At 46.8% G+C, this 12,136-nt stretch overlaps 1 protein-coding gene across 2 annotated transcripts in view; it reads left to right on the forward strand.

Moving 5' to 3' along the window:
• The window catches only part of YIPF1 (Yip1 domain family member 1), a 35,668-nt gene that overhangs the window by 14,093 nt on the left and 9,439 nt on the right, over nucleotides 1-12,136 (forward strand). For both annotated transcript variants that reach the window (XM_008699174.2, XM_008699173.2), the window contains 4 exons: nucleotides 362-478; nucleotides 4,031-4,197; nucleotides 4,548-4,730; nucleotides 9,273-9,368. In XM_008699174.2, coding sequence (XP_008697396.1) covers nucleotides 362-478; nucleotides 4,031-4,197; nucleotides 4,548-4,730; nucleotides 9,273-9,356 — 551 coding nt within the window. In that variant the 3' untranslated portion in view covers nucleotides 9,357-9,368. The remainder of the gene's footprint in view (nucleotides 1-361; nucleotides 479-4,030; nucleotides 4,198-4,547; nucleotides 4,731-9,272; nucleotides 9,369-12,136) is intronic.

Genomic DNA, 12,136 nt, shown 5'->3' on the forward strand with positions numbered 1-12,136 from the left:
ATAAGGGAAGTAACCTTTGCTTCCTGTATCCCGATGGCAAAGATTTAGCAAAATGTCCATGATTTTTTGGACGACTCTCTAATAAAAGAAGCTGTAAACAAATTAGTGTCTTTATTTACCTAATTGTGGAAGGTGTTTTGGCCTTTTCATTCAGTCTCCCCTGTCTTCAATGCACCTAATTGCTGAGTTGCGTGTTTGACCTTTAAAAAAAGAAAATTCCCATTAAATGTGTATTGATTGCATCTAAAATTCAGTTTCCCTTGCTTACATGAATAGGGCAAGGGAGAGAAGAAATTACTCTGTAAGCGTCCAGAAGCTGGTGCTTCATTTTCATGACTGAATTTTCTGGTTTTCTTTGCAGGCCCCTTTTGGATATGTGCCACACTGGTCTTTGCCATAGCGATTAGTGGGAACCTTTCCAACTTCTTAATCCATCTGGGAGAGAAGACATACCATTATGTGCCTGAATTCCGAAAAGGTTGGTGAATAGCTTGACTCATTTGGAATGCTTTCAGTTTGTAACCATGAGTCCCTTTTACTGAGTCCTTGGGCCCCTGTCTCTAGGTGCTACAGCCCTGGCTTTTTGCATGTAAGGATTCAAACATACTTACCATCTCAGAATTGCCACCCATCTATGTAAATCTACATAATCTTCTATTTTATTGTGGTAAAATACACATACCATCAGATTTACCATTTTAACTCTTCAAGTATACTATTCAGCGGCTTTGAGTACATGCACAGTATTATGAATCCACATATCTTTTGGAAAGCTGGAAGGGAAGGCTGAATAGCAATTGGAATTTATCCAAAGAAAAATGTGCAAAGTTAGTAAAAAACAGTGTGCATGAAAGTCTCCATTGTAGCCTTATTTCTATAATCCAGATGTTAGAAACAATAGGGGCATTGTTATTTAAGTCATGGTGACTCAACTAGCTGGGTCGGTAGCCACTAATTATGAAGCACTTAGAACAATGTGGAAAACCGATAATCCAAAATTATGCCTGTGCTGTTAGCAACTTTGTTCCAGAGGAGTCTGCAAGTGGTCAGGGTCTCGAAGGGAGAATGTAGAAAGGAGTTTGTCCTAGTGATGGGCTTGTGGATGACATTGTTTTAAAACTTCTTTTCTTGTGGCAGTATTGGATAATTATACAAACAAAAAGCAACAGATGGCTTTTTAGGGACTAGGCAGATGACAGCCACCCCCCAAATGAGGAAGTTTAGCTTTGTAGGAGATTGACGTGTGCCACTTCCTCCGTTCTCTCCTTCCCTCCCCCCGCCCCCTTGCCTGCCTGCTGTCCTGTGGAGAGGCTGTAGATAGACCAGCTGAGAGCACAGTCCCCGGAACTAGGTCACTGGCCTCAAGTTCCAGTTCCCCCACTCGTTAGCTTCTACGTGTCTGGTAAATTAGTTCTTCTCTCTTGGCCTCAGATTCCTTATCAGTGAAATGGGCATAATAATACCAATATTATTGGGCTGTTGTGAGACTAAAGCATTGATGTGTGTAAAGAGGTTGGAATAATGCCTTATACAAGAAAGAGTTCCTACACATGTACACATACGTGTGTGTAGAGAGATACGTAGTTACCTCTGTGTGTGTGTGTCTCCATGTATCCTTCCTTCTACCCTCCAGGCCCATTTACATGGAATCAGGCCTGGATTCAGTTACAGCCCCATTTGTCAAATGACTGTGGTTTGAGTTTAACTCAATAAATGTTATTCATGAGATATAGACCCTGCCTTCAAGTTGTTCGATGGTTAAGTAAAGAAAGACAGGCAAATGAACAGTGTTGTAAATGGAGTATGTTAATTTCTGTATCAGCGGTATGTATAGGTGTGTTGACAGAGAAGGAGTGAATGACCCTGCCTGAGGGTCTGGAAGCTCAGGAGGGTTTTTATCTTTTCTTACCCTCCTTGGCTGGGCAGTATAAGAGAGTCATGATATGAATGTACCAGTAAGCTAGTCGTTGACTCTATCAATAAACATTTTTCCATTTTTTAAAAGATTTATTTATTTATGGGGGGGAGGGGCAGAGGGAGAGAATCTTTAAGCAGACTCCCCATTGAGCACAGAGCCGACATGAGGCTCAATCCCATAACCCATGAGATCACGACCTGAGCCGAAACCAAGAGTCGGATGCCCAACCAACTGAGCCACCCAGGCTCCCCTAAACATTTTTCCATTTTATATAGAGCATACATCCACAAAGTCAGATCCTGCTTACACCACTTGTTATTATTTGATCTTCACCAGACCACTTAGCTTCTCTGATCCTGTTTCCTCATCTCTAAAATGAAGATGTAGATTATGTGAAATAATGTATTTACGTATCAGTTAATAATATAAAAGGCTAATTCTTTTTTTTAAAAGATTTTTTATTTATTTATTTGATAGAGAGACAGCCAGCGAGAGAGGGAACACAGGCAGGGGGAGTGGGAGAGGAAGAAGCAGGCTCCCAGCGGAGGAGCCCAATGTGAGGCTCGATCCCAGGACCCTGAGATCACACCCTGAGCCGAAGGCAGATGCTTAACGACTGAGCCACCCAGGCTCCCATAAAAGGCTAATTCTTGATTGAGCATTTATTATTTATCAATCAATGTTCTAAGTATATTTGTTTTAACTCATTTATTCTCTTAGTAGTCTTATAAGGTAGTATACTGTGTTTATTCCCATTTTACAGATGAGGAAACTAAGGCAGGAAAGTTAAGTAATTCACTACTCAGGGTTACTTAGCTACAAGTGGCAGAGTTAGGATTAGAACCCATGGGGTCCGCATGTGGAGCCTGTGCCCTTGACTCGCACAGTGTTTCCTCTCAATAAAGCACTCAGTGTAATGCCTGGCGCCTAGTGGATGGCCATAGGCATAGAGGTCATTTTCTTCCTCTTCCTTTAGTTATCCAAAAAAAAAGAAAAAAGGCAGTATGTCAGCAGAATTACATTTGGCTTAATGAGGGAGTTCCCAATGTGAAAACACTCCTCTGGGAGCTAAAACTGTTTTGCCAATCATATGTCTTAACCAGAGTCTGACTACGATCGCTTGGGGTGCTTTTGTCCTTGCCAAGAGTGCATCAGCTGCCGATTTTCCTAGGAAGGCCTGGTGCCACGGGCTTAGCCACACTTATTGGTCCTCCACTCCAGAAGAGGGAAAGCGAAGGCTCTGGAGCATGGTGCTACTGGAGGAGGAGGAGGAAGGGACAGTAAAATACTGAACGTTGCTATTCTGAGGAGCCGCTACATAGCATTTCCAGCACAGATAAGAATTATTTCACGAAGAAAGCGAAAGTGAGGAACATTTTGAGCAATTCATCGATGAACTGAAACTCCCTATTTCAGGGACAGAAGGCACTCTAAATAGCATGCAGAGCCAGTTAATCTGTACCCAGGGCATTTTAATAAATTTGCTCAAGAAATCAGTATCAGGGGTGCCTGGGTGGCTCAGTCGTTAAGCGTCTGCCTTCGGCTCAGGGCGTGATCCTGGAGTCCTGGGATCGAGCCCCACATCAGGCTCCTCTGCTGGAAGCCTGCTTCTTCCTCTCCCACTCCCCCTGCTTGTGTTCCCTCTCTCGCTGGCTGTCTCTCTCTCTGTCAAATAAATAAATAAAATCTTTAAAAAAAAAAAAAGGGAAAGAAATCAGCATCAGCTCTTGTTAGACGAGGAAAGAGGGTGTGTTCGACTAGGGGATAGTTGGCTTTCCTTTGATCGAAATGCTTGGTACGTTTAAACACTTGTAGTGAGGCCCTCTGAAGTCTTTCAGTTGCATAATGCAGTTATTTAATACTGTTGATTGTTCGTTATTAAACAAGTTATAAAAGCCATGTGAGAGACCACTGGTCATCACCCCAAGGACAGTGCTGAAGATTTGTCAATTCAGGACCGTCGTCGGGTGCCTGCTCTGTCGCAGGTACTGTGTCACGCATAGTAAGACACGATCCCATGACCCGGCGAAGCAGGTGGGCATGAGAAGTGCTCTGATAGTAATTAAGGGCATGGTTACGTGGGGATTACCACCTTTGTCCTGTCATCCTCAGTATCCATAGCAGCCACCATCATCTATGCCTATGCCTGGCTGGTCCCTCTCGCACTCTGGGGTTTCCTCATGTGGAGAAACAGCAAAGTTATGAACATCGTTTCCTATTCGTTTTTGGAGATTGTGTGCGTCTATGGATATTCACTCTTCATTTATATCCCCACAGCGGTAAGTACCACACTTATTCTGAGCGACGTCCTGGGCTTGTCGAAAATTCAGCCGGCGACATCATTTCTAGCCCAACACTGATGGGCACCTGAAAAATACCCTTTGAATGTAGAAGTTCAGCAGGAAAGGGGATAGGGAGCCAAGTGCCTTTGCTGGACCCCCAGCCCCTCGTTCTGAAAACATTCCCCTCCGTCTGCACGCGGGGGTGTTTCTCCAGGCTGGCCTGAGAAGCCAGAGTGGCAGGGGGTGCCCAGCTGCTGATGGGCTCCGGGGACTTTATAAATACGGGTGCATGGAATGAACAAACAGATGCCCCCAGTAAAGCCTTCCTCTCCCTCCTTTTCTCTCAGGTACTGTGGATTATCCCCCAGAAGGCTGTGCGCTGGATTCTGGTCATGATCGCCCTGGGGATCTCAGGCTCTGTCTTGGCAATGACGTTTTGGCCAGCTGTTCGTGAGGATAACCGGCGCATCGCTCTGGCCACAATTGTGACGATTGTGTTGCTTCACACGCTGCTTTCTGTGGGCTGCTTGGTAATGGTCTCATTTCTGTGATCTTCCTGTGTGCTTTGGGTACAAGTGCTGAAAGACCTCCAGCTGTTACAATGATTTTTTTAAAACTGGCTCCATAGAATCAATATTGTTTTATTTTATTTATTTATTTTTTTAAAGATTTTATTTATTTATTCGACAGAGATAGAGACAGCCAGCGAGAGAGGGAACACAAGCAGGGGGAGTGGGAGAGGAAGAAGCAGGCTCCTAGCGGAAGAGCCTGATGTGGGGCTCGATCCCATAACGCCAGGATCACGCCCTGAGCCGAAGGCAGATGCTTAACCTCTGTGCCACCCAGGCGCCCCAAGATAGACTCTCCTACATGAGAAGTGGTAATTTTATGAGAATTTGATGGTGATCTCTGGCTTTACCTGATTTCTGAAATTTGGTTAAGATTCAGAGTCTGGCCAGAGGAAGTGGAGCTGGATGAGTGTCTATAATAGGTTGGGGTGCGGGATGAAGGGGAGCTCTGCCTTTGGATGTCTTTGCTGGTTTTCTGAAGGAGTTTTGAAATTTAAAGTTTCATAGGTGGAAAGCATGAGGATGAAGTCAAATTAGGAAAGGGGAGATATTTTTAAGGTGAATAACATTTAAGAGTCTTTGAGTTCATGTATTTGGGTATCTTTTTAAGGAGAGCATGTCCTTTTGAGTCGGACAGCCCAGATCGGAGACCAGCTCTGTCACTCACTGGCTATGTGAGCTTGGCCATGGTACCTAACTTCTCTGAATCGGAACATCTTAATCTGTAACACGGGCGTAGTATTTCCTGCACGTAGGGCTGTTCTGAGGATAAAATAAAATATTGCCTATCAATATTTAATGTAGAACTTGTCCCATAGATGCCCATAAATTAGGTCCCTTTCCCTTGATCCTAAGGAGACATGATTTTCTATCTTCTGTGTACGTTGTACACAAAAATTGCTGTTCCATGGCCTTAACACGCCTGATGCAGGTGTCCAAGAATGTTAAGGTCGCTGATGAAGGAAAGGATGTGAGCGCGGGAAGATATCTGCGTCATGAATATCCAGACCCTTGGTCAGGTCTTACAGTTGTGGGAGTAAATATTTCTTGGGGCACCACTTGATCTGTAATATTTTTGTGTGGACAGCCTGGGTCATTCTTAAGATCCCGATACTTGACCATTGAACAAGTCTCATAAAAAGTGCCAGGTTCTGAGACGCAGAGCTGGGTAACATGCTATGCACGTGTCTGAGCTTTCAATTCTTGAGACCTCCAGAGGACTGTTGGTTTGACTCACGGCAGAGTGACACCGATAATTTCTGGCACTTGGAGCCCCTGGGCCGATCCCTTGTAATGCTGCTGTGACCCTCCTGGACCCTTCTGTCTGCTGAGGAAGAATGTCCTTTCTCACTGTAGCCCTCTCACTGGTGTGTCCCCATGTCTCCCTTGAGTGTTCTTCCCTATGCACCTAGTTGAGGCATTGATGGAGAGAAGGAGGGAGGAATAAGTGCTGCCTTGTTCAGTTGTGTAAAGAATTGAGAGGAGCACGGCCATCAGACTTTGGAGCAAGGAGGAGGGTGGTGGTGGTAAGAATGTTATTAAGAACCTATTTCAGTAGGTCCGCATGGCAGGCTCTTCGACCTCCTATGCCTGTTGTTCCCTTTTGGGAAAATGACACTGACATTGGGACTTACCTGCCCATCTTGCTGCTCAGGAACTTGCTGGAAGAGAGCCATTATAGGGAAGCAGAAAGAGCACTGCACTGGGCTGAGCACTGTGAGCTTAGGCGAGCACCCTCTTTCTCGGAAACTTGGCTTCCTCCTCTGTCACGGAGATTCATATCTTATGGGCTTTTGGGAGCCTCACTGAGATGGCTGTGAGAGCCCTTCATACACTATGAAGGGTTCTTCAGATGTAGAGAAGTTACTAGAAGAGCCCCGTGTCATCTGAAGCTGCCAGGCCCCTCTGCTGCTCATTCCTCCTGAGTGCCCCAGGAAGATCAGTCTGAGGCCACACTACTCGAAAGACAGGGTCCTTTCCTGGGTGCCTCTTGCTGGCATCTTCCCGCCTCTCTCCAGAATGTCTTTCCCGTCATATACCTGGTTGGGAAGTTGGAGGAGGCAGGAGAGAAGGCCTTGCTTGGTTCAGTTGTAAGGGACTCTGGGAAGCTGGGCACATTGGATAATGGAGCAGGGAGGGAATTGCAGGCGTAGGACCCCTTCTTGGAGGGGAGGCAAAGTTTTCTCCTCCTCAGAGAAGGGAACTATTCTATGATCAGGTGTTTAGCCAGGGGCCCTCTGTGCCTGGGGTTTTGTTTTCCACACCAGAGATGGCCTCCTCTGTCCTCTTCTGGAGATGTGCAGTGCAAGAGGCTGAAGCAGAGGTGAGCAGATGGGGGTCTGGTCCCAGCTCCCCCACCCCTGCTTTGGATATTTTCCTTCTCTGGACCCCACCTCCTCACTTAGAAAATGGACCTGCAGGAGCATCTTTACTTTTGTAAGGATTGAGTGTTTCATTCAACAGGAACAATGCAAACCGTACAAATGCAGGACATTAGTTTTATTGGAAGGGCAGGGAGAAGAATTGGGAGCGGAGAGGCACCGGCTGACCCAGACAGCTTGGCTTCCCGCTCTGCCCTGGGGAGCACGGATTTTTGCCTCCATGTTCTGAAGTGTATGCCAGTCCTCTACCTGCTGAGGGCCCCTCGCTGCTTGCGGCTGTACACTAAGTTGGTCGTGGGACAGTCGTGGCGGGGGTGACTAAGGAAGCCCCAGAGAGCGTGTCCTTGGCCGGAGTGTTTGAGACGGACAGGCCTGCGTTTGCAGGGGTTACTGCTGATAGTAGATCTTCCTTGCCCTCGCTCTCTGCCAGGTGACACTCCTGGCCCGACTTCTAGAAAGCCTGATGGTTCCATCCTGGCGCCTCCACAGTGCCTGGATCTAGACTGGGCGTAGGATAGGTGTTACATTGCAGGCCGCCCCGCAGAAGAGAAGAACATAGACTTTGGAGCCGGACATATCTGGATTGAAACCCTAGCTCAGACACAGGGTTGTGTAGCCTTGGGAAAATCTCTATCTCTTTGAGTCCCCACTTGCTCATCATTAAAATGGGGATAACATTGCCTGTTATTAATGATCAAGCATGGGCCTGGTGCGCAGTAGGCACTCCCCAAATAGTAACTGTGCTTGTTAGTAAGTATTTGTGGCATTAATGAACTAATGAGTCATAGAATTATAGTTGCCCATGAGACAATTTTTTTCTAATTCCTTCATTTTACACATTAGAAAACTGAGACTCAGGGGTGGAGTGACTTGTCCAAAGTTATGGTGTGCGTTACTAGCAAAGCCAAGTTTAGACCCTGCCTCTTGGCTCATTCCATGTGATGAGGGCCTCCTCCAGAAGCCTGGAAGAAAGGCACAATTCCTGCACCATGAGGGGCCTTTGTGGCTCTGTGCACAATCGAGATAGCTGGAGGGGCCCAAGACTGGCAGCACGACCCCTGTTCCCCCACCCTATCTCGGAAAGCAGGTGCTAGAACGGGCCCTGGGAAGAAGGCTTTTAGAGCTCATAGGATTGCTTTGGGAACGTTACAAGCTAGGGGGGCTCCACAGCTAGAAACTTGAGAAGAGTTAACATAGTATTGGGGAAAGCTTCAGTGCGTTGTCTTGGTGCCCCCTTCTGGCTGATAGAGAGTAGAGCTGGTGAAATGGTTCTTGACTTGGCTTTTTGTCCTGTTACCCTCCTCATGCCCTGACTCCAAGGGGGGAATTACAAGCGTCAGTGACCCCTGACTTACTAAGGGATTCCCCTTACTTTGAACAACTTAGGTATTTTACTGGGCTGAAGTCAGGCTTCTCAGACCTTGAAACAGGTCAGAAGATCCTCCTTGGTTTTTTCACCTCTTCACCCCCTCCTGATTTTTGACAGTGAAATTGTAGATGGGGAGTGGAAGAATTTATTAGATCTTTCGTTTCCAAGCTGGAGAATTATGAGGTCAGGCCTGCCTGGCCCTTTCTTGTGAAGGTCTTTACCAAGAGCCAGCTGGTTTAGCAGCAGTCTGTTATAGCTCAGTTCCTTAAGTATGGCTTGTTTACGTAGTGGGCCAGGCCCTGAGTGACAGGCTGGTGGCACAGGGACAGGAAGGATACAGGCTTTGCCCTGGAGGAGAGACTGGGTAATGTCGCAATGAAGAGCCTGACCCTTGGAGTCAGAAAGACCCGACTCTACCCCTCACTAGCCACGCGCACCGAATGAATGACAGCCTCTCTGAGCCTCAGTTTCTCATTTCTCAAATGAGGATAATAATAGCAGCCTTATGGGGTTCTCGTGCAGATTAAGTCATGTGGAGGAAGTGGCCAGTAAACGGTGGCTACATTTAAAAACTCATAGTCGAGTTAAGTGAGATGGACAGAAACAGAGTCAGTTGTAGTTCCGTGGGATGACGAGCGTGGCAGAAGGAAACGTAGGGGCCACGAGAGCCCAGAAATACTCTTAGCGCGGAGTCTAGAATACTCAGCAGACCATTGTGTTTTAACTCCCGTCATGGGTTTCCTTTTCCTGCAGGCATACTTTTTCGATGCGCCAGAGATGGACCACCTCCCAGCAGCTACCGTTGCTCCAAACCAAACAGTTGCAGCAGCCAAGTAGCTAGAGAGGAAAGTAAGAGATTATATTTTTATTACGTTTTTTGCGGTTTGGTACAGTAAAAAGGGGCGAGTGCTTCACTTCCGGTGCTGTTAGCATCAAGAACCGAGAGAGCCAGACCGTGTCGTCTTTCCGTACGATTCACTATGGCGTTTGTGTGCGAGCATGTCTGTATCTGTGCGGCCCCCCACCCGAAGGCCTCAACTGTGAAATCCACGTGGTCCTGGCTTGATAGATGTGGGAGATGTGAGCTCTCAGCTTCTTCGTTAGAGGAGCTCCTGCCTTTTGGACCCCGCATCCCCTCGCCTCCGCTCTCTGTCCCCTTCCCGGAAGCACAGTATGGCTTTGTTCTCTTTGGTGACAGTCCTGGTGGTTTTTCTAGTTTCCCTGTGACTTCTCCACCAGGCCTCAGACCCTGAGTGTGACTTCTCTTGAATTACTCGTAGGGTTCTGTAGAGCCGACAAATTCTCATGCCTGGTTTGCTCTCTGGCCCCTCGGATGATTCTATCTCAGTGGTTGGCTCAGTAGATTAGCGTACGGAAGAGGAGCCACTTCCTCCGTGGCTCATTCCTTGCCTCCCTGTCCCAGCTCCTCAGTGTACCGGGGCTTGCCATTGCCAGAACACGGCTTTGCACTGGCTGTTCCAGATGTCTTAAGTGGTCCCTTTCTCCCAACAGCCATCACTTACCCCGTGATCCTGTTACACCTTTATTATACATCACTGTCAATGGTGCTGGAAATTCTTCACTGTTTGTGTGGCCATCTGCATATTCATTTGTTCATTCACTGATTCATTTGTCCTCCGTGGACTGGTTTGCCTCTTCAGTTCGATGCAGCGACACGAGGACAGGAAATGGGTATTACCCTGCGTCTTCATTGCTCACTGCAAGGCCTGTGTACAGGGGGTGCTCAGTAAAATGTCGGGGGAGTGAATGAACGAAGTCACACTCTGCACATGATCTCCCTGTAGTCTGTTTTGTAATCACAGGGTGACCTTCTCCTTTCTCAGAGCAACAGGGTGTGGTGCAAAGACCCCAGGGCCTTTAGAGTCAAGTAGAACTAAAATGAAATCCTGGCCCCAGCACGTACTAGCGGTGCACGTGGGGCAAGGAGCTTACTGTCTCTGAGCCTCAGCCAGCGTAATTGTGGAAGAAGGATGATACAACCCATACTGTAAGACTGTAGTGAAGATTAGAGATCATGTTTACAAAAGCTCCTGGCTCGTGGTTAAGGTGCGCAGTGACAGAATCAAGGCTATTGCCCCTCTGAGCGTGGGTCCATATTTGTGTTGAAATTTGGTGGTTCTCACTGCCTTTACCTTGACCCTTTATTTCTTTTTTGTAAAACCAAAGAGATTTTTCCCTCTTAGTTGAGGAATTTGGGTTGCAGGCCTTGCAAGTTGACAAGATGTGGTTGGTCAAACAAAGACACCTCTGGTGGTCTTGTTGGTAAGACAGTTGCCCTGGCCAGTGGAATGCCTAGGGGGCTATTATGAATGTCACGGCCCACCCTCCCCTCTTCCTCTCTTCACGTGGGGATGTGATGTTAGAATCAAAGGTCAGAGCCCTTGGAGACAGGATGGGCTTTCCTCCCCTTTTTACCATAAGGAAGCCAAGGCCAAGAAAGAACAGTGCCTTGTCCAAGGCCATCCCAGAGTTTTGTGACAAGCTAACATGTGTATATCACATTCTGTTCTACAAGATACTTTCTAGATCACTCTCTCTTTGTCCATGTTACCAGCCTTGTTGACCTCATTTTATAGATAAGGCAGCTGGACTTAAGAAGTCTGAGTTGACTAAGATCACCTACCTCTTAGAAGCAGAGCTGGACTCAAACCCAGGTATTCTGGAGCCAATTCTCAAGGTTTTTCCACTTTCCCACTTTTAAGGTTGATGTTCTTTTTACTGCTAAAATTTGCAGGCTCCCACTGCTGGCCGTTGGCCTCTTTTTTGGAGCCCTCCTTTGCTGTTTAGAGATGCTTCAGTTCAGAGTATCCATACTTAACCTCTCAGTTAAGAAGTCGAGGGCTGTATTCATGGTCTATTGCTGCCTAACAATATTAGCTAGCACCTGAACTCAAACCCAGCACCTTGAACTATACCCATTTCTTAGTTCAGTTTCTGTGGGTCAGGAGTCTGGGCAAAGCTAACTGGGTTCTCTCCTTCAGGTTCTCTTAGAAGGCTGCACTCCAAGTGTTGGCCTGGGCTGAGGTCTCCTCTGAAAGCTGGGCTGGGGAAGGATCTTCCTCCGAGCTCACCAGCTTGTTGGCAGGATTCACGTCCCTGTGGCCTGTTAGACCGAGGGCGATCCTTTCTAATTGTCAGCTGGAAGCTGTCCCCAGTTCCTTGCCACATGGGATGGCTGATTTCATCAAAGCCGTAGAAGATAATGGACAGACATCGCTTAGGAAGACAGAAGATACGTAACATAAAGTAACCATGGAAATGATATCTCTCCGTTTTCCTGTATTCTTTTGATTAGATGCAAGTTACAAGTCTTGCCCACAGTCAGGGGGAGGGCACAAGTACGTGGAGTCAGGGATCATTGGAGGGCATTTTTATTTTATTTTATTTTTCAGCTTTATTAAGGTATCATTAACAAAGAAAATTGTAAGATGCTTGAAGTTACGTTGTGGTGATTTGATATATGTCTACATTGTGGGGAGACCCTTTTGCAGTCTCTGCCACCGGCACACACCCTAGTAGTATGTGTGTATTGGAAGTGTTTACATATTCTGTTGTCAGTCCATATAGTAACTATTAAAGCTCAATTTCTTTTTTTT

This window comes from Ursus maritimus, unplaced genomic scaffold, assembly GCF_017311325.1.
Source record: "Ursus maritimus isolate PB19 unplaced genomic scaffold, ASM1731132v1 scaffold_12, whole genome shotgun sequence".
Taxonomy (NCBI): Eukaryota; Metazoa; Chordata; class Mammalia; order Carnivora; family Ursidae; genus Ursus; species Ursus maritimus.